General features: G+C 32.4%; 2 protein-coding genes across 2 annotated transcripts; one reads left to right on the top strand and one right to left on the bottom strand.

Moving 5' to 3' along the window:
• Positions 1-629: 629 nt before the first annotated feature.
• Positions 630-2814, bottom strand: LOC120076358 (dof zinc finger protein DOF3.4-like). Its single transcript, XM_039030167.1, has one exon. The coding sequence runs from the start codon at positions 2621-2623 to the stop codon at positions 1874-1876; it is 750 nt and encodes a 249-aa protein (XP_038886095.1). The 5' UTR covers positions 2624-2814; the 3' UTR covers positions 630-1873.
• A 12691-nt stretch (positions 2815-15505) lies between these two features.
• LOC120075555 (B3 domain-containing protein REM16-like) lies at positions 15506-20936 on the top strand. Its single transcript, XM_039029045.1, has 5 exons — positions 15506-15835; positions 15987-16148; positions 19022-19592; positions 19980-20164; positions 20412-20936. Exons 2-5 carry the CDS (start codon positions 16038-16040, stop codon positions 20730-20732), a joined length of 1188 nt encoding a protein of 395 aa, XP_038884973.1. The 5' UTR covers positions 15506-15835; positions 15987-16037; the 3' UTR covers positions 20733-20936.
• The last annotated feature ends 2312 nt before the right edge of the window (positions 20937-23248 follow it).

The raw sequence follows: 23248 nt of genomic DNA, 5'->3' as shown, positions 1-23248 counted from the left end.
AATACATTCTCCATCCATGTTTAGCCCCCCCCCCCCCCCCCCCCCCCCCTTTATTTCCTGCCTAAATCGAGAATCCTGACTCTCTTGCGGGGAAAATAAATATCTCTATCACTTTACCTCGTAAATAATTTCTAAATTGTTGTTTGATCACACTTCATGTTTAAGTAACGTTGATATGACTGATAATGGATGTTAGTGATGCACATACCATCACGCTATTGGAAAAAGATCCATTCTCATCACCTTATCAAGAAGCTCTACTAAACATTCAATATAATTCTCAAACTCATATACTACAATGCTTTTTTTTTTTTCCATCAATCCAAGCACATATCTCAATAGATGAAATCTTCATTACCATTCTAAAGGTCAATAGTTCGATCTTTTAATTCCATTAAACTACCAAAAACACCCTTTTATGTATAGATAAATAATCTTTCTTTGTAAATAATTGTTTAATATTGGTAAGATTCGCATCATTTTTAAGTGATGCTAATGTTATTAACAATTAAAAGAAATAGCATTCATCCTATTACTTAAACACAATAACAACATTTATCAATTACTATATTAAAAAAGGCTACAAACGTAGCATAAAACACCTATGTATTCATGAATTAAGTGTGCATAAATAAATATTATAGAAGGAAAAAACAAAAAAAGAATTGTTTAGATAATGGTTGTTGGGTTGGTAGGGAATTAGAAAATGAAGAAAATGAAAAAAAACCCCACAAGGGGAAATGATGATAGTAAGTGAAGAAGAATAGAGAATGGGGCGCCCACAGCGCTAACAGTGGAGCTATGCTGTGAATTGTTTGGGCAAATTAAGTAAAGGCTTCGGAGTTGGGTTGGGGCGCTATTTCCGTTCCCATTGCCCCCTAAAGAACCATTCCCAATCATTCTCAATAACACGTTTGGTCTCTCCTTCTTCTTCCATTATCAGTCAAAGTCAAATGTCAAATGTCAGATTGATAGGACTGCAACAGAAACGGCGTCGTCTCTTGACACAATGAACATTATTTGCTCCATCAGTTTTATCGGTCCCTGTTTTCTTCTTTCTCAGGCTTCTGCTGCTTCTTCTTCTTCTTCTTCTTCTTCTTCGGTTCCTTTGGGATTCTCATTCTTTTAATTTAAACGTTTTTTCCCCCTTTAATTGAGCGCATTGTGCATTGGGTTTTGAATCAGGTAGCCATGGATCCGAGCTGTTGGGGTGTAATTAATTCGTATGTCGGATGGTCCGAGGATCGCCCTCGAACACAACACAAACCCCATTAATCATTCCAACTCTCTGTTTTTCTTTTTCTTTTGAATTTATTGGTTTTCCATTCAGATTCAGATTGATATATGGATTTGAGAATATAATGGAAAAAGTATGAAGAAGATGGATGATGGCAAGCAAAATAACACAATTTGTATAAACAGATACAAAGGGAAATCTCCCAGAAAACATTCGTTTTTTGTTTTTTTTGTTTTTTTTGTTTTTTTTTTTTTTTTTTTTTTGTCGAAGAAGAGTTTCTGCTACTTCAGACATAGTTGACAAAACCCCAAGAAAATAAATAAATTTAAAAAAAAAAAAAAAAAAAAGCCTAATAATGACAGAGACACCATTTTCACCCACAAGGCGTATGCTCTCAATATCCGACCAAGTCGTCGTCTTTTTGCTGTATTCTATCAGTCTCTATTATACTCTCTATACCCAACAGACATTTACCCAATAAAAGAAAAAAAGAGAAAAAAAACACAGAAATTGAAGAAGGCAAGATTCAGAAAAGCCACTGAGGGGGAAAAAATGAAGGAAATTAGAGAGCATTTGATTTTGGGACTCAAAGCAAAGCATTGAAATTGTTGCTGTTGTGTGTATTATAATATAAGATTACTTCAAGCTCTTGCCTTGCATGGAAATGGCAAGGTCCGGCCAACCCAGCAAATCACCATCGACAACTCCACCGTTACCGCCGCCGTCACTGGCATTCATCTGCCACGTGTTGTACCCGGAAGAAGACGTCTCCGGAGCCCCAGCAGCGGCGTAACTCCCGACGAGATCCCCAACTTCAGGGTAAGTACAAGCAGTACCCCACAATCCCCTGCCGAGGCCAAACCCCATATCGTCGAACGCTGCAGGGGGATGGCCCGACGCAGAGGCAGAGGCGTATCCGCCAAGAGCTAAGAATCCGGAGGCTTGGGAGCTGAGCAAAGAGGTGAAGGTTCCAGGAGGAGGGATGGTATCGTTGATATCATTATTGACGGCAGCGGCAGTGGGGAGAAGAGAAACAGAGGAGGAAGAGGAAGCAGAGGTGGAAGAAGAAACAGAGGTGGAAGAAGAGGCAGGGGCAGAGGAAGGGGTGTTGTTGATGTTGTGATAGCGAGAGCGTTTGGAGTTCTTGCGGGAGCCGCCGCCGACAGGGACGTCGCGAAGGGTGCCGCCGTGGGTCCAGTAGCGGCGACAGGATTTGCAGAAGTGGCGGGGCTGGGAGAGGTTGTAGTTGTTGTAGTAACAGAACTTGGTGTTGAGGGAATCGCAGCGGGGACAGGGGAGAGGGTCGGATTGGGGAGGGGGAGGGAAGCCCATGGTGTGTTGGGGTTGGGGCCTACTGTTGGTTCTGTTGGCTGATTCCGACGGCATTGGGACTCAGAGCCAATGGGTCAGACTTTCAGACTTCACAATAACTCTGTTTCACTCTGTTTCTTTCGTGTCTCTCAGCTCAGTCAGTGGCGTGTGAGGAAAGGGACAGAAGAAGAAGAATGGGAGAAATTGGGTAACGAAGGAGATAATGGGAGTGAGCTCAAAGAAAGTGGAAGATAGGGGTTTTTATTTAGTTTGAGTGTTTACACTTTTGAGAGATACGAAAGCGGTGGGTCAGTCAGGTACGATGTTGTGCACCTATTCAATTGGACCAAATATCTTCACTATTTTATTTATTTTTATACATTTTACTCTAATTACATCCACCACCGATAATTATATATGTTACATAATCTAATTAAATTTTAAATTTTTTCGTTAATTTTAAATTTTTAGATTAATCGATGATTTAAGAATATGTACATATTTATATTGTTACGAAGATGTCAAAGATTATTTAATTTCACATTCGAATTATTTTTTAAGTTTTCATATTCATTTGTCATTACGATTTAAAAAATATGTTTGGTAGATAGTTGATTTCTATTTTTTGAATTTTTTTTTTAATGATGTGATATGAACATTGCAAGTTATATTAAATTAATGTGGGCTATAAAATGATAAATTTTAAGATATTTTTATCATACGATATCGACATTTTAAATATGTGATAGAAAAATATCGACGTTTTAAATATGTGATGGCGAAATATCGACGTTTTAAATACGTATCAGCGAAGCATTGGCGTTTTAAATATATACCAGCGAAGCGTTGACATTTTAAATATATACCAATGAGGCATCCATGTTTTAAATATAGACCAACGAAGCATCCTTGTTTTAAATATCTACCAACGAAGCATAGACGTTTTAAATATATACCAGCGTCAACGTTTTAAATATATACCAATGAGGCATCCATATTTTAAATATCTACCAACGAAGCATGTACATTTTAAATACATACCAACGAAGCATGTACATTTTAAATACATACCAACGAAGCGTCACATTTTAAATATATACTAATAAAGTATCGGCGTTTTAAATATATACCAATTAGACATTCATGTTTTAAATATCTACCACCGAAGTATCCATATTTTAGATATCTACCACCGAAGCATCCATAATTTTGATGTATACCAACGAAGCAGGAACGTTTTAAACCTGCGCCAGCGAGTCACATTATGAATAGAGTCAAAGAAGGAAAGAGAGGAAAACCAGTGTGGAAGAGAATAATGAATGTCGGTGAATGTGAAAGAAAGTAATAATGAATGGGTTGGATGGTGTGTGCCATTTCTTTTCTTGAGTTGTCGACCTTTGCATGCTCCCAACACTACATTACAAAAACCATCCTTAACTTCCTTTTTTCCTTCCACTATTTTGTTTTGTCACTAAAACCCATGACATTTTCCTAAATTTGCTACTTTTTTTTATTCTACATAAATTTTCACTTTAAAACTTTATCTTTCATCCTAAAAGGACTCTATAATTCTTTCAAACCTTTTGATTAGAAAAACTAGATAGTTCAAATGTTGTGGATTTCATTTGAGATCTTCATCACTATAATTCTATTCATAATCTTTTTTTAATAATTATAAGAATAATTTTATCGTTCATGATTTAACTATCTTCTATATTCGAAGATTTGGATTTGATAATTTGACTTGAAAATCACCCTCCATAGATGGATTCCGTCCCTCTTTCTTATTTGCTTTGTTTTCAAATTTTCTCTCTTATTTCCTTCTTATTATACTTAAGAATATATATATTTCATTCAATTTAAACACTTTCTCCGAGTAGAAATCTTTAGGTTGCAACTTCAAACCACGCAAACTTAGAATTATAATCTAGAAATCAACCATGTCCATTATTGTATGCCATTAATTAAGTTCCATATCAAAATTTGTGATGATCAACTAATACTCCAAGGCTTACATCTTAGAAAAAAGGAAAAAGATAAATATGAGAAAATAGCAACAATTATTTTTATACTACGTAAATTAATAAGAAAACTGTGTTGATATCAAACAATCATATCATTAGTTAATTCCGACGTCATAAGTTATGAATGAACTAAAAGTCAAAGCACCTTCGAAAGATTTTAGACAAGTATTATTTACACTTTGAAGGGTCATTATTGTTGAGATACCTTGAATAAGTTGTCCCACATATGAACGGAATAGGAAAGTTGTGAGTTCTCACATCATAAAGAAATATGAATGAGTTTTTACTTCTAAAAGGATAGGAAAGTGTCGAGTTCCAAGTGGTATAAAAAGACCATATAACTTTGGTTTCATAATGTCATGTTCATTATATTTATATCATGTACTATATTTTAAATAATAAAATCAATTTTCTCTCTACTTGTAGGGGTAGTTAACACATCGTTAGTGAACTAAACTATGTAAATCTTTGTATCGTTCTTCTTCTCATTCTTAACCTTTCGATAGAAAAAGAGAGATATAGGAGAAGTTAGATAAACTCCAATTATACTACAAAAACAAGCGGAAAAAAAAATGACGGAAACTAAATCCAATAACAAAACTTATAACATCAACATATAAAGACGAGAAGATGTGTTTTTTCCCATAGAAAATGCGTATGATTGGAACAAAATCATGAGGCTAACCAAATGAATAAATTGTGGCATTTTTTTGGCTTTATCCAATTTCACGAACTATAATAGAATTCAAAATAAAAGGTCACATCGCACCATGACCGATCACTATCATGTTGTGGTCTAAAATAATTCGACATCTAAAGTTAAAATTTTCATTTCTTTTCCTCTAAAAAAAATAAAATAAATATAAAATAATCTAAAAAGTTTTGTTCATGAATGTATATGGCATTCCAATTTGAGATGAATGACAATTAGTCAAGGGGGATGGACATAATGTCCAAGGCTTTCAAAGATGTGAAAGACAATTAGTCCCAACAAAGTGGAAGAGCAATAATAATGAATGCTTCTTCAAAATAAATATATAAATTAAACAAACATCACTTTCAACAATAGTGCCCCTTTATGCATTTGTCGTATCATTAGGCAAATCCAACAATGTAACAAGTATTTACTAGATAACAACCATTTTTAAATAATAATGAATTTCTATTATTCATTATACCACATTATCATTTTGTTTTGCTAAAGGTTATCAATTAATTTCCCCTTCATTATAAATTGAGTAATTATTTTAAAAGAAGTGGTATTTAACCAAAGTAATTTGAATCTAGAGATAATATCCATAATCAAAATATACTCCATATATAGTTATTGTTCTCATAAATATCAAATATTATGTTTAATTTCAATCTCTGGTGTCTCCTCAAAAGAATAAAACTTTTATAAAAATAAAAATTATATCGAATATCTTTTCATAGCATATAATTAAAATAAATAAATAAATAAATAAAAAATTGTACATGTTGATTCTACGTTTTTGACCTATTCATTTGATGCAGAATTTATTATTATTTTTTCCTCTTAAACAAACTGAGGATTAGAGGTCATTGAATATACGCTTTTACATATCACAAATTTTTAAATAAAATACATACTACTCAAGCTTACACTTTTATACATCATTAAAGAAAAAAAATCATAACTTATAATCATCTCACCCAAAATATCTCTTAATTCTATCATTTTGACTCTTAAACCAGGTATATATCATCAACTATTAACATTAATCGTATATATTCAAGCTGTATAATCTCATCAGCCAACTTAAATATATAACTTGACTAATCAAGACATTAACATTCTTCATAAGTCATAAGTTACACGTATTACAAAAATATTTCAATACTCCCCTAACTCGTATCCACACATATATTTTTTTTCATAAAGAAAATTGAGCAGTAATGTATTAACGTTGTCTGCTCACATACGTCATTTTTAAATAATGTTGACATGATATACCAGTGAGAGATTCATAATTTTATATTAGAGTGATACAAATTCATATAAAGTTCAGTTACAAATTTAATATCTGAAAAATAAAGTTTATGTCCATGTGATGATTAGAATTTAAAAAGTGTTTAATAGATTCTCATGTATTTCGATTTTGTATTCAATAGATGTCCAATATTTTAATTAAAAATAAAAAAAAAAATCCATAAATCGCTTCTTAGAAATGTAAAAATATCGATAAAATGTGGATATGTGAAGTAGAGTAGGAGATGAAATTATGAATGGAGGTAAAGAGGAGAGGAAATGAGTGTGGAAGAGAATAATGAATGTCTGGTGAATGTGAAAGAAAGTAATAATGAAGGGGTTGGATGTTAGCGCAATTTGTTGTGTGTTATTGAGTTGTCCACCTTTGCATGCTCCCTACACTACAAAATAACCATTCCCCTCATCCTTTGACTCTTTTTTTCTCTTCCACAATTTTGTTTCTTTATTATTTCGTTTTTTAATTTTACTTTTTTTAAAAAAAAAATCACTTAATTTTTCTCCATGATTTGATTTTTTAGTTCAAACACTTGACTAAGTTCTTAAATTTCTTTTTTTTTTCTTTTCGATTTTTAAAATTAAAAATAGAAGTGATGTTTATAGACTTAATTTTTCAGAACAAAAATTTAAATGGTTATCAAATGAATCTTTGGTTTTTAAAAATTAAATTTATTTTCTCGTAATTTCTTACCATAGTTTTTATATTAAGTAAAAGAGTTTAATTCTTAGTCAAATTTAAAAAGCAAACCTAAGTTTTCTAAGATTTTTTTTTTTAAAAAAAAAGTTTTTAGTGACTGCCTTGGTTTTTTAATGACATGTTTGGGAGGTAATTTTTAAATGTGTGAAATCACTTTTATTATTTTTCAAAATTTCTTTGAAAATGCTTTTAATAATTTAAAATCAATTTAAATCATATGAAAAATGGTGTTTAATAAGCATGAAATTAAACATTGAATTCATTTTGAGCAATCAAACGTGTGTTTTATTTTAGAATGATTTTTAGTATGATAAAAGTGAATTTTGTAGAGGAGTGAATAGAGTTAAATTAGATTAATGAAAGTTTTAAATTACGTGGGCCAACTACATACTTTTTGCTAATAAGTAATCTAAACAATAATTTCATACATATACATTCACTTAAAAATTGTTAATAAATTGACGTCAATAATTTCAAGCACTTGATTTAATTTTCGTAACAAGATTAATAAAATATGAAAAATAAATTCTATCAACCTAAATAAACAATTGTGACAAATTAATTTCATGAACAAACTATAGCAATTAATTTCATGTAAATAAAATACAACAATAAATTAATTGCAAAATTAAATAGGAGAGGAATAGAGAAATTAACACAAACTTTATAATGATCATGAATCCCTACTTCACTTCCCAAGACTTCTTATGGGTATTTGGATAAAATTTTCACCAATTCTTTCCATGAATTAGAGTCAATCGTTGTATCCCTCTTTTTGCGAGTTTAAGAACAAACTCAATTATTTCCATGGATTATGATCAAACCATTGTAACTGCTCTTTTTCGGGATCAAGAACAATCTTTACAAAAGATTTGAAAATGAAGAGCCCGATGTGAAAAACTCTCTTAAAGAGTAGATTTTTAAATATGAGCACTCAACACATCAATTTTCATCGTGCGATAAATCTCTCTTAAGAATTAGATGAAGAAAATAAAATTGAAATTTGGAGAGAAAAACAATAGAAACTTTGTATTTTATGGAAGTTTGAAAATAATGTCAAATTATTGCAGAAATGTGGAGAAGGTAGAAAAATTTTAAAAGAAAAGAAAATGAGATAAAACTAAATTTAAGGGTGAATGTGGTAAAAAAAAATTGAATGATGATAAAAAGTAGTCGTAATAATAATAATAACTTTTTAGAAAAGAAAATGTATAGCCAATAGAAATTGCATGTGTTGAATTTATTATTGTTGTTTTTCTTATTTTAATTTTTAAACAAACTAATTGTTTGACACAAACATAATATAATATAATAATTTTAAAAAATTATTTTCTTTTAAAACCCAATAAAAATCAAACATGTGTCATTTCTCCACATCTCACATTTCAGTTGGTTTACTTTGAAAAGAAAAAAAAAAAAAAAAAAAAAAAAAAAAAAAAAAAACTGACAGGTCATTACTTTGGAGTGTTTTTTCGTTATGTTTATTTTGATTATATCTTATTCGTTTGAACTTTGATTTTAGTAATTTAAATTGCATTGCGTTCGAATCGTTGTTCCGAACTCTACACAATGAATACTTTAAAACACTAAATTGCTAGTGAATAAAAAATAGGTTTGTTATCATCAAAATATTAATTACTTACTTAATTAAAATTTATTAATTTGAAATTAAAGGTAAAGAAGTCAACAATTTTAACCGTTATTTCAAAATCACTCCCAAACATACACTAAAACATTGATAAAATGTAAACAACAAAGCAAAAAATGAGAGATGAAATGATATGTTTATAAATTTTATTTTCTGAAACAAAAATAAAAAATAAAAAACCAAATTGTTACAAACAACACCTCAAGTTTATCACTTTTCAATTCTACATGCCCATTTGAACTTTCAAACTCATCCTCCATTGAGTTTAACTTTAAACACTTTCTGTATAGAAATCTAATTATATATAGCAAATCATGTCAAAAGAGATTCGATTTCGCGATGATCGAGTAATACTCAAATCAATTGGAAGGTTAAAATTAAAAGTGAGTGTTTGTGAAAAATATATAAAGAAGAGGGAAGATAGGGCAAATGTGCCAATTCCTTTTTGCTACACATAGATAATTAATAAAACGTGTCGAATCACGTAAACGATTATATCATTAGTTAGTTTTCATACCACAAGTTATGAATGATCAACTAAAGTCAAAACACCATCGAAAGAAGTAGAGGTTCAATAAAAACAATCAGATGTATATTATTTCATGTTTTCAACCATCTTTAGATATGTGTATTTGGTAACATATTTGAAAATTAGTTTTCAATTTTGAACCAACTTTGAAAATATGTTTGATAACCTATAATATAGTTGTAGTTGTCATCTTATTTAGAAACATGTTCTATTTTATGAATTTTATATAACTATATTATTATACATCCAACATATAATTTATATTATTTTGTACCTATTTAGTTTAGAAAAATGAAATGAATTTATAACATAAAATAATCAATATTTTATATCAAAGTATTTATTTTTGTTAATGTAATTATGCCTTTTAAAATTTCAAACCCAAAATTAAGATACAATAAAAACATAATAATGTTCTTTTTTGAACTTTCACAATTTATATTACAAAAATCCGAAAAGAGTTTTTTTAAAAAAAAAAAAATTAAACAATATTCATTGAATCCATTTGACTGAATGGATTTTTAAAAAACACAAAAACAAATTACCTTTATGAACAAAGACAGAAAAGAAAGAGAGTTTTAATGGGGAATGAGTGAGGGAGGAAGAGAAATGATGGAACAAAGAAGGTATGATCAAGATGAAAGTTTTAAATAAATAAATAAATAAATAAGGACTGGCTTTATTATTTCAAGTGTTATAAAATTTAAAATTGTGACTTCAATCAGATGTAAGGTAAATATTCAAACTTTTGTTCACTTAATTTACTTGAGTTAGGAATCTCCTTTAATTGGATGAATTAGTTACATTAATGAAATATATGATAGTTCGAGTTACTTACAGCAATAGGACTCAAGTCACAGTTAAACTTGATATATATAATTGATCTTTGGATGTTCATATCATATATACTTATGTCTAAGAAGGTAATAATATCGATCCTAAAATTTTAGGAATAGAAAATTGCATGTACACAAACAAGAAATAAAAGTGCGTAGAAAATTTAAAAGAGTTATAAATGTCATATTTTTGTTAAGTGAATGATAATGAAAGAAGATTTAAAGAAGTTAGATATATTTCCTAAGTTGAAAAAGAATTTTATATTTTCAGAGCATTGAATATTTGCTACTTTATTTATATGATTGTGAAAAGAACCTAAATGAAGTAATGGTGATCCTAAATGGAAATGAACAAAAATGACTTTTTGAATAGAACTTCATATCCAACAACCCTGGCCCATAATGAAGCCCATTAAATTTTGATATCTAGAGTGGAAGAAATAAATTATTGTAGTGATGTACATATTCTAAATATATTCCTTACTAATCATGATTTATTTTTTTAAAGGAAAATAAATGTGTCCTTTAGATATTCAACAAAAATCAAAATTAGGAGAATGAAACATCTCAGAAGACTGATATTAAGGAGTTGTAAGAAGCACTTGATGAGGAGAAAATAAGAGAATTTAGAGAGTGACCTAGGAAAGAAGTTGAATAAAGTGTAGGGTGAAGTATAAAAATTAAAATTAAATGAATTTCAAACTATGGTATTTTAACATAATTTGAAAGTATAAAAATTAAAATTAAAATTGAGAAATTAGATAAAATGAAATTTGAAATTGAAGATAAGATCAAATATGATATTTGAAAAAAAAAATTACATTCGATTTTTAAAATTCGAAAAATGTAGAGAGATAATTTAGGAGAGAATCAGTATTTATGTTAAAAAATTTGCAAATGACAGAATTAGTTATAGTGTAACTGAAAATGCAGATGAGGCCATTTTAGGGTTAAAGAAAAGTAAGAACACATCTGTGAGAGTGCATTTGATGAAGCTTTTGTTTTGTTATTCTTCCCGATAGAATCTTTAAAACAAAAAAAATAATATGATTCAAAATTTTAAAATAAGACTAGTTAATAAAAATGAGATGATTTCTAGTATTTCACGTTTAAGACAAAACTATATAATAAAGATAATCATAATGACAATTTAGAAAACATATGATTTAGTTATGATTAATAGAAAATCTAATATAAATATATAAAGTTAGCTAGGAAAATTAATATTAAAATTTTTGGAGAATATTGATTTTTCTTATTATTCAAAAGGACTCAAGAATGGGTAATTATAATACAAGAAAATTTTCAACTAAGGAAAATTAATTAAAAGGAAAGTACAAAAATCATAATTAAAATAATAATTAAGACAAATATATACTAAACAAAATCTACACTCCCCCTCAAGCTGGGTTGTATATAGAATACAATCTAAGCTTGGAATTAAATTCATCAAAATTTCTCTTCGGTAAAGCTTTGGTGAGATTTCACAAATAGAGTATGATCAGCTTGACATTGATGATAACCATTTTTAATCAAAACTTTGACAAATCTATCAAACCAAGCATGAGGAGACTGTTTTAATCCGTATAAAGACTTTCTCAACTTGCATACCAAGTCTTTATTAGACTCATTTTCCATTCCAGGGGGAACTTGCATGTAAACTTCTTCTTTGGGATCACCATTCAAAAAAGACATTTTTGACATTAAATTGATGAAGGAGCTAATCTTGATTTACTGCTAAGATAAAAGGATATGACAGTGTTTAATTTAGCAACAGAAGCAAAAGTCTCCTGATAATCGATACCATATGATTGAGTGAAGCCTTTAACCATAAGTCTTGCTTTGAATCTTTCAACACTGCCATCTGACTTGTATTTAACCGTGAGAATCCATTTGCAGTCAACAAGATTCTTTCTAGGGGGAAATGTTGTCAGAGTTCACGTTTCATTACTTTCAAGAGCATTAATTTCCTCACTTACAACCTTTTTCCACTTAGGATCCATAAGTGCATCTTGGATATTGTGTGGAATTTGGATATTGTCCAACTAAGTTATGAAAACTTTATACGACGAATTTAATTTTCCATATACCATATATTTTTTAATTGGATGACTGATACAACTTCTAACACCTTTCTGTTGAGCAATTGGTAGAGATGTATCATCAGTCAAAAGCACCATAGAAGTAATATTCTCATAAGTGGAATTCAAAGAAGATGTGTCTGGTTCAAGTAGTTGACATTCAAAGTCTTGTAAGGTAGCCATTTCCTTCTTGAGTAAACAATGAGAGTTAGACTTTGTGAGACTAAAGGTTCAGATTCAGAAACTCACAAGACTTCAAGTTCAGAAGCAATAGGTGGGACTGACACGGGATTAGGTAGTTCATTTAGAGAAGGAGCTAAAACTTTGGATATGATGTGAGTTTGAGGTATGGGACAAGTAGGCTGAACTTTCCATGGCTCAAATTCTCACACATTCTCCCCTTGTTGAGACTTGGTGAAAAAAGATTGGTTTTCAAATAAGGTAACATCCATTGAATTGCACACTTTTCTAGTAATTGAGGAATAACATTTGTACCCTTTTTGATGTGATGAATAGTCTAGAAAATGCACTTGATGGATTTTGGATCAAGTTTAGATCGATGGGGAGAATGATTGTGAATAAAGGAGGAACGTTAAAAAACCTGAAAGGGTAACTATTGAAGAAAAGTTTTGTCATTGAGAATGAATTTGGAGGAAGACATCTTGAGGAGATTGGAATCTGAGGACTCGATTAGGCATTTGATTTATGAGAAAAGTTGCAGTAAGAATGGCTTCTCCCAAAATAGTTTAGGAACATTACTAGCAATCATAAGAGAACGAGCGACCTCAAGAAGGTGTTTATTTTTCCTTTCAGCAATTCCATTTTGTTGAAGAGTGTCCACATATGAACTAGTGTGAACTATACCATGAGATGAAAGAAATGACCCAAGAGTTGAATTGAAATAGTCTCGAGCATTATCTATTATGAAGACTTTAATATTACTTTGAAACTGAGTGGAGATCATAGCGTGAAAGGATTAAAAATTACTGGATGTTTCAGATTTGTTCTTCATGAGATATATCTATGTCAGTCTAGTATGGTCATCAATAAAAGTTATGAACCAACGTGCTCCAGGTATATTTTTTACTCTAGAAGGCCCCCAAATATCACTGGGGATCAATGCAAAAGGTTTTGAAGATTTGTAGAGCACACTTGGATAAGGATTTCTGGTATGTTTGGAGAGTTGACGAACTTCGCACTGAAAGTGACTGTTTTTTTTTTATTAATGAACAAATGAGGAAACAATCTTTCGAGATACAAAAAATTTAGGTGACCGAGGCGAAAGTATCATAACATGACTCGATTTTCACAAGACAAAGACATAATAAAAGTAGAGGACTCAGGAATGAAACTAAAAGAATTAGAAGAAGACTCACACATGGGGTTGAAAGACAAAACTCACACATGGGGTTGAAAGACGAACTTGGATGTTGTTTTCTTAAAAAAAATTAAAGGCCACCTTGCTGCTTAGCAATGTCAATCATCTTTCCCGAACCCAACTCCTAAAATTCACACAAATTTGAATAATTTAAATATACGATTCAAGTCACTCATAAGTTTACTTATTGCCATCAATTTATAGCTCAATTTAGGAACATAAAGAACATTAGAGAGTAGAAGATCATTTGATAATTTTATCGACACTATTCTTATAATCTTAGAGAGAGATCTATCTGCTATTCGGACTGAGGAATGACCAGAGTGTGATTTAAAACTGATGAAAAATACTAATGTCATCGATCATGTGATCTGACGCTCCAAAATCCATAATCCATAAATTTTGGTTATTGTGTTGTACAGAGAAGCAAGGCAAGACAATGTCCTGATGAGCAAAACTTATAGATGACGTAACTATTTGCTTTGACATGATGTAAGAGACTGATTAATTTAGATTAAGTGACACAACTAATGAGATTGAGCAAACAAATGGTACCCACGAAAGGTGCAATATCACCACGAGCCAATTTGAAATCGAATCTTATTGAACTGCCTGACTGAACCAGTCTGGTTGAACCGGTATGACTGAACCAGTCTAGTTGGACCCACATAGTTGAACGCTGAAACGTTGTTTGCTAATAGGAGGCAGAAGCAATCTTAACACGACAGATCTAACGAATTGAGTCCTAACAACGGACGTGAGATCTGAGCTGAAAATGACCGGCTGATCTAAAGATTATAGAACCAACGACGGACATGAGATCTGATGTGAGAAGGTCGCGGGTCTGGGCGAGGACTAACCCTTGAACGAATGATTTGGTTCCACAAATCATAGGCTTCTGGTCGTTGTCAGTGGTAGATCACTGAAGTATAGCGTCGTCGTTGGTGGGATCAAGACGAATATGTGGCAGACATAGTGAATTGAGTGTATGGATCTAACGCTAGATTTGGATCTTTCGAGGTGGCATTAGATTTGATGACGACGAGTAGGGTTTGTGTAGCGATGGCAGCAGAGATCTGAGGCAATGACAATGGCGACAATTGCACTAGGGTTAGGGATTTATTTTAGTTTTGATACCATGAAGTTTTTGAAGAATATTGGTTTTTCATGTTACTCAAAAGGACCCAAAAATGGTTCATTATAATACAAGAGAAATTCCAGGTAAGGAAATTAATTGAAAAGGAAAGTATAACAAATCATAATTAAAATAATAATTAAGACAAATATATACTAAACACAAATCTAGAAATATAATATGAGATTGGAAAATTCAAAATAAGATAATCGTAAAAACAATTTAAAAAATCGATGATTTAGTTAGGATTAAGAGAAAGTATAATATAAATATATATAAAAAAAGTTAGTTTAGGAAAGGATTTAGAAAAATTTAAAACATTTTTTTGAAGATGGAAGGTCGTTCAGATACAAATTTTAATTATTTGCCAATTAAATCACGAAATTTATATTAGATTTTTCACATGAAAAGAATCACATGGTTTTCGGTGAAGGAAATTAATAGAAAATTCACATTATAAATTTGATAAATTAATTATAGTATGATTAAGAAAGATACATAATTAATAATTAATTATAGTGAAATTAAAAAGGCTGAAAAGATATTTTAGGATTAACGAAAAACTGACTATATTTCAAAAGAATTCCTCACTTTACTATTTCTCCATGAGGTGAGCCTCGAATAAATAAAGTAATGACACGTTGGAGTGAAGATCAGCGGCAGTGTGGTTGGAAGAAGAAAAAACTCATTCAGCTTCAACAATGGCCTCGGAACGGGCATCTCTACTCCATTAACTTTTTCTCTGTGCCACTGACTTGTCGTATCACCACAACAACTGGGTCTCTTCAATCCCTTTGCTTCTTTTCCTCGGCTTCGGCTTCACTCCTCTGTTTTTCCTCCAAGTTTCCAATTGCAGCACCCCCTTCTTTCATATCCGCAAATTACAACTGTGGCTTCTAGACTTCGGCAATCGCCAGCTGACTCAACCTTCTTCTACTCCCAATTTTGCTGGTAAGGACCCCCAATTACTTTCTAGATCTAGATTCTTCCCACTTTGGACTTTTCCTTGCATAATTTGTACTGGGTAGGTTTTGTTCCTTGGATCAAATCGCTGGGTTTTTTTCCCCTCACTTTGTTATCTTGCTTTCTCAATCGATTTCAGGTCCCATTTCGATCTGTTTGTTGTTAATTTATTGAGTCTCTCCCCGGAGTAATGGATAAAGTAGGCGATAGTTCCAACAAATGGGCAGAAGATATTTATTGGAGCCATTTTCAGTTCACCCACTTCTATCAAATTCTTGCCGGTGGTTGTGAACAGCAACTTGTAGGTTTTTTTCCTTTGATCTTCCCGTTTTTGTCATTTTCACAAACTGGATTCTTGCATTTGATGTTTGATTATTACTGGACAGTAGATCTTGTGCGCTGATACTCTTGTTGCCGATATGATGTGCCTTTCGTGTTCATATCCGAAAAAAAAAAAAAAGAAGAAAAAAAAAAAGAAAAGAAAAGAAAAGAAAAGAAAAGATGTGCCTTTCGTGATTTATTCTCGCAAGCTAGCAGCTGTGAGTTTGTTGTGTCTTTTTATTGTATGCTGTTAGTTGGATGACACTTCAGAGTGAATACCATTTGTTTCCTCATCGTTCAGAAATGATGAAAACAATGTTGAAGTTGCCTTTCCGAGAATTTGGTTTAAACAAATTTCATGTTTAAATATTCTGTTGTGATATTCTTATTTTCTTTCAGTGATGAGCTTAAATGATCGCTGCAAATTATGGGTTTTGACCACTGCTGGAGCATTTTTGTGGAGCTTACATCCTACAGTTGCCCCTTCTATACCGTTAATGTTTGAAGCACTCAGCGTCTTCTCCAAGTGTTCTAAGCTTATGGGATTTTAGATGATTGGTGATTTACTATTTGGAGACGAATGCTTACTCCAATATAACTGATTTCTTTTCTATGGCCATCTATTTCTTTGACTTGAAAATTGCATCAAAGTCTCTCTTACAAGCTTTTCTAGGAACTTGAGAGTGAATACCATATGTTTCCTCGTTGTTCAGAAATGATGCAAACAATTTTGGTAACTGCCTATATGAGGATTAGGTTCAAATAGGGGAGAGGAACTTATTTTGGAGAAGACTATTGGTGGGAGAGAGACCTCTTTGTTCCTTGTTCCCCCATTTGTATCATTTATCGGATCTCAAAAACCATTGTCACTGATTTTCTTGTGAGGTCAGGGAGCTCTTATTCCTTCTCTTTTGGGTTCTGTCGCGCTCTTTCCAATAGGGAAACGACGGAGGTGGCTGATCTTCTTTTCTTACTTGAAGATCATCCTTTTAGGTGTGGGAGAAGAGATGTGAGGTTCTGGAATTTGATTCTTTGGAAGGATTCACGTGTAGGTCTTTCTTTCATAAGTTGATTGACCCTTCTCCCTTATTTTCGGTGTTGTGGATGATTAAGATTCCTAGGAAAGTGAGGTTCTTTAACTAGCAAGTCTTACACGACTGTGCTAACATGATGGATTGTCTTAAGAGGAAGATGCCCTTGCTTGTGGGTCCCTTCTGTTGCATTCTCTGTCGGATGGCAGAGGAAGACTTGGACCATACTCTTGGGCTTTGTGAGTTTTCCAATTTGGTTTGGGACTCTTTGTTTCAGATGTTTGGTGTTTTGGGGGCTCGTCACAGAGATGTGGGAGTGTTGCTTGAGGAATCCCTTCTCAACCTGGCACGGGGAGAAGAGTTGGGGCTTGCGGGGATGTGTGCTATTTTGTGAGTGGTGTGGGATGAGCTGAACAATAGAGTTTTTAGAGGTGTGGAGAGGGACCCTTGTGATATTTGGTCCCTTGTGCGTTATCATGTTTTTCTGTGGGCTTCGAATTTGAAAACTTTTTGTAACTATTCTATAGACATTATTTTGCATGGCTGGAGTCCCTTTTTATAGAAGGTGGGTTGGTTTTTGTTGTCCTTGTATTCTTTCATTATTTCTCAATGGAAGTGGATTTTTCATAAAAAATAAAAAATAAAAAATAAAAAATAAAAAATTTCATGTTTAAATAGTTCCATGATATTCTTATTAGATAGTGCCTTTCAATGACGAGCTTAAATGATCGCTGCTAATTGTGTTTTTTTCCATTGTTGGCACATTTGGACCTTACAGCCTACAATTACAGCCTACATTTGGACCTTACAGCCTGCTAATTGTTGGCACATTTGGACCTTACAGCCTACAATTACCCCTTCCATACAGTTAATGTCTGAAGCTTCTTCCCCTAGTGTTCTAAGCTTTTGGGATTTTAGATGATCAATGATTTACTATTTGGATACAAATGCTTAGTCCAACAGAACAGATTTCTTTTCTATGGTCAACTATTTCTTCGACCTGAAAATTGGATCAAAGTTTCTCTTACAAGCTTTCCTAGGAACTTGAGAGTGAATACCACTTGTTTCCTCATTGTTTAGAAATGATTTAATTATGTAAATAACGTTGGAAACCATATTTATGAGAATTAGGTTAAAATAAATTTCATGTTTAAATATTCCTGTGAGATTATTATTCGATAATGCCTTTCAATGACGAGCTTTAATGATATCTGCTAATTTTGGTTTTTTACCATTGTTGGAGCATTTGGACCTTTCAGCCTACAGTTGCCCCTTCCATACAGCTAATGTTAGAAGCATTTAGCGTCTTCCCGGAGTGTACTAAGATTATGGGGATTTAGATGATCGATGATTTTATTATTATTATTATTGTTATTATTATTATTTTTATATCCACGAGTATCCGGGCCAACTTACGTGCACCTTGACTAATCTCACGAGACAACCTGCTTGACCCTACAACATTTGGGTGTCAAGAAAACTTGTAGGATATTAAATTTTAGGTAGGTGGCCACCATGGATTGAACCCACTATCTCTTAGTCCTTTATCAAGCCGTTTATTTACCACTAGACCAACTCATGATGGTTTAGATGATTGATGATTTACTATTTGGATACAACCAGTTACTCCAATTGAACTTCTTCTTCTTTTTTTATTTCTTTCTTCTTCTTTTTTTTTTTTTTTTTTTTTTTTTTTTTTTTTTTTTTTGTTTTTTTTGTTTTGCTATGATCATCTACTTCTTTGACCTGAAAATTGCAGTAAAGTTTCTCTTACAAGCTCCTCTAGACACTTGCCAACTCATATATATAATCTGAGCTGCAGGTAATTCCAAACAAATTTTCAAATAATTTGAGAAAGAAACTTCCAGCTACTGTGACTCTTAAAGGTCCTAGTGGTGCTACATGGGATGTGGGATTGACTACCAGTGATGATAAATTGTATTTCAAACGTGGCTGGCAAGAATTTGTGAAGGCTCATTCTCTGGAGCAAAATGATCTTTTGGTTTTTAGGTACAATGGGGCGTCACAGTTTGATGTTTTGGTATTTGATTGGAAGAGCTTTTGTGAGAAGGAAGCATCTTATTTTGTAAAAATTTGCGAGCATAAAAAGAGTGACAGCGGCCAGGCTAAGAGGAAGCTTAGAGAACCCCTTTTGGATGGTTTTGATGCTAATATTAACAATGGTGCTGAATGTGATTCCTCTGAAAATATCATACACGACGATAGTATGGAACGTATGATACAGGACGTTGTGTCCAAAGCTACAAATTTTAATGGTCAACCAGAGGTTTTTTCACCCGAGCCCATACGAACAATGCAGACTAGAAAAAAGAAAAAAATTCCAAATAATGCCGTAATTATGACATCCACCCCCGAACCTGTTCAGTTATCAGGTAGTTGGAGAAGAAATTATTAAGTTTTTAATCCTTCACTCATATTGTTCCATGTTTTCTGTGGTTGACCTCAAATCTAGAGAATGAATAAATATGCTTTAAAATTCTTGGTGATTCTTTGGTTATCATGTTGTAGAGAATTTAACAAGATGGTGTTATTGTGTTTCTGGTCTCAACTGGAAAAGCATTTTTGAAATGATTTCGTAGTCAGATCAGACCCAATCTATTTAGCGTTTATGGATTAAAAAGAGATTTATGAATCAAAATGTATATATGTTCTTTTTTTGTTTGTTTGAGTGGTATACTAGTATTAGACCAAAGTGCAATGTAAGTTTAGTTAACTTTTTGTGGGTAATCAATCTGGTATCTAACCGTGGACTTTGCTAGATTCTGATGTGGAAGCTACTCCCGTTAAGAAAGTTGGATCATATGTTGAGCATTATGTATCCAATCGGAGGGCTATAACCGAAGGTGAGAAGAACAATGCCCTGAAGTTGGCAGAAGCAGCATCAACTGATGCTGGTTTCAAAATTGTTATGCGACCTTCACATGTGTACAGGAGATTCTTTCTGGTAAAACTCATCTTTTGTTACTAATATTTTTGTTGCTCCTTAAAATTTGTTTCAACATCCAATATATCTTTTCCAAGGGAACGTTTGGGGTGCTTTGTGAACTGAATGTGTCAGTTCATCATTAGTATTAGAAAAGTTGGCCATACTTTTGTTGATTCTATACTCATCAGTTTTTTAATTTTGTCAAATTTTGTTTTAGTTCTCATATGCACATCACAAAATTTCTGCGTATTGGTTGATGATGCAGTTCATCCCTACTCAATGGGTTACAAAAAATCTCTCCCTTCGTAACCAAGATATAATACTGCGTGTCGGAAGTGATGAATGGCCAGCCAAATTCAACTTTACCCCTAGTCGTCAATGTGGTGGCCTTACAAGTGGATGGAAGCATTTTTCTATAGATAACAATTTAGAAGAATTTGACGTCTGCGTCTTTGAGCCTGTCACTAAATCAAGCGGTCCTGTGGTCCTGGAGGTCAAAATCTTCCGCGTTGTTGAAGATGTCATCCCTCTAACTCGTGTAGCATCAAAGAGCAACCGAAAGCTAATCAAAGCACCTGAAGCTTAATTTGTGGCAAGCTCCCAAAATATTATAGTACCTAATGTTAAGACCCAAGGTTTTCTGTCTGTATAATATTATGTAGGTAATAACTCTGCTTTAACATATGATGCTTTGTGGCTGGGACATGTCCTTTGCTAACATTTAGTCGATGCCAAGTTAGTCCTGACTTCTGTTATATGCACAAGTAGAATAACCTGTTTATGAGCTTCAGTTTTTTTTTTTTTTTTTTTTTTTTTTTTTTACAACTTTTGATGTGAAGCACTATCGCCAATGGGTTTTAGCAGAGACTCATTCCAATTCACTCATATTTTGTTTGCTGCTTTGCATAAGAAGAATTCAGAAATTTCTCATCTCTGAACTAGCCATATATGCAGCAATCAGAGTGGATGGTATCAGAATCATGTTCAATATCTGCTTCTTGATGGTATGAGAAGCATAACTAGCCTTTAAGTGTTGAGTTTTATCTTTTAAAAACAGAGAGGAGATGGAAGATATAGATAGATATCTGTTTGAATCCCTGAGTTAATGAGTGTATATTTGAAGTTTGAAGGAGCAGAGTTTTGGGGTTCACGTGGGTTTGCCATTATTCAATATGACTTGCAGAGAAAGGACAAAATGTAAATCTTGCAGGCTATGGCTTGGGGGAGGGAAGGGAAGGGATGATGCAGTGGACTCAGAACTCGTCATGTGCCAGCAATTCTTCCCCATCCTGGACGGTTTGTTTCCTCAGAAAGCGCCAATGGTAAATTATGACCAAGTTTTTTGTACATATTCTCTGTGGCACTGTGTAAGTAAAAGGGTCGTGTTTGGTTTTGATGGGAACTGCCACAAACAACACACAAAGACACCCATTATATTATATGCTTTTTTGCAAGTCGCAGGTGGGAATCGAAAGGGAGATTGGAATTTGTTTCTTTTTGTGCTGTTTGACGTTCATGTTAACTTTTAATTTTTCTTCTGATCAATTGATGGGGAACTTGACATTTTCAGGTGTATTGTGGAGTTGTTTGTAGCATTTGTTTTGAAATTCTCAAAGGGATATGAGATGGAAATTGGAAAGTACCTTTCCAACTTCTTACATTTTTCACTAAACATAGTTTTGTTCTTCTGTGGTCCATCCCACTACTACTGCTCAAGTCACATATGGAACGGGGAAGCTTACACATAGAACTCCATCTCTCTCCTCTCTCTCTCTCTCTCTCTCTCAAATATCTGAAAAAAAAAAGTTTTCATAACTGGAAAAAGAAAATTAGAAACTTGTTTTCTAAATTTAATCATTTTTTTCTAATTTTTTTGACACGTGTCAAATTTTAATTAGATGCAACAAGAGTAGGGGCAAGGTGCAACCTAGGGTGCATTCAAGTATTATTAATTTGCTCTTTATCAAATCTTGTATGGGACATTGGAAGTATTAGAGTCCTATAATTGACCGACATGAATATGAAGTAAAAGGCACCCATATTATTGTAATTATTTCTACCCTTCCAATAATTCATGGAATGAGTTTCATCCAATTGAATTCTAAACTTGAAGCTTCGAACATAATTTGTAAATCATACCAAATTTAAGAATTACTCAAAAAAAATTTTGCTATAAAAGGGTTAAAAAACCCAACAATGAAATCACCCACAAAAATTATATTCACCTAATCACAAAAGTGTTTATAACTAGACACACATACTTTTTTTTTTTAAAAAAAAAAAAAAAAACCAAAGTAGATTAATTTCATTATTTATCCATAAATTATAACTTCAACCGATGAAATTAATATTACTAAGTTATTTGACTCACAACCCAAAGGATTTAAAAAGGGAATTATCCATGTAAAATAAACTCTAAGCAAACACAAAAAATAAATTATATATACAAAAAAAAGTCAAATGATGCAGTAGAGATCACACAAATCTGTAAAGGAGGATGCCTTACCTTTTAGAACTTACCTAAAGATTTTCACTTTCCCCCCCTCATATTTTATGTGAATTATTTGATCCTCACATTCGTTTAGATATAACAATAATATCGGAGTACTCTTTTTTCTCATTAGTAAACGGCAAATAGAAAAAGCAAATAGATAGCTTTTACATCGTACGTTGGGCACATGTGGTTGTAGGTACCATAATCATTCACCTTATGACCAATGTTTGTCAATTTTTCACTATTTACCCCTTACCACATTATTACTTTTTTTTAACTAATACCAGACACTCCCCATTTTGTCTCTTCAATACTTCATCAATACTTTTATACCTATAACATATTATAGGTTATACACTCTCATTTCATACTATCCATAGACTTTTTAAATTTGAACTCTTTAAACTTTCATTCTGAGTTTTATAGGTCTTTAAAATTTTAATTTTGTGTCAAATAAGTCATTTACTAATCAATAATTTTCTTTAAAAAAAAAATAAAAAGCTATTGAGAATAGTCCAAGATAAGACCTAGACCCACGGATGACCCAAGCCTAAAGATACCTTGAGAATTTGAGCGCCCGATAAAAGAAAATCAAGATGTTGAATCTT

The sequence above is a fragment of the Benincasa hispida genome, chromosome 4 (assembly GCF_009727055.1).
Source record: "Benincasa hispida cultivar B227 chromosome 4, ASM972705v1, whole genome shotgun sequence".
NCBI classification, from domain to species: Eukaryota; Viridiplantae; Streptophyta; class Magnoliopsida; order Cucurbitales; family Cucurbitaceae; genus Benincasa; species Benincasa hispida.
The sequence above is the reverse complement of the archived record's forward strand: the minus strand, read 5'-3'. Positions and strand labels throughout refer to the sequence as shown.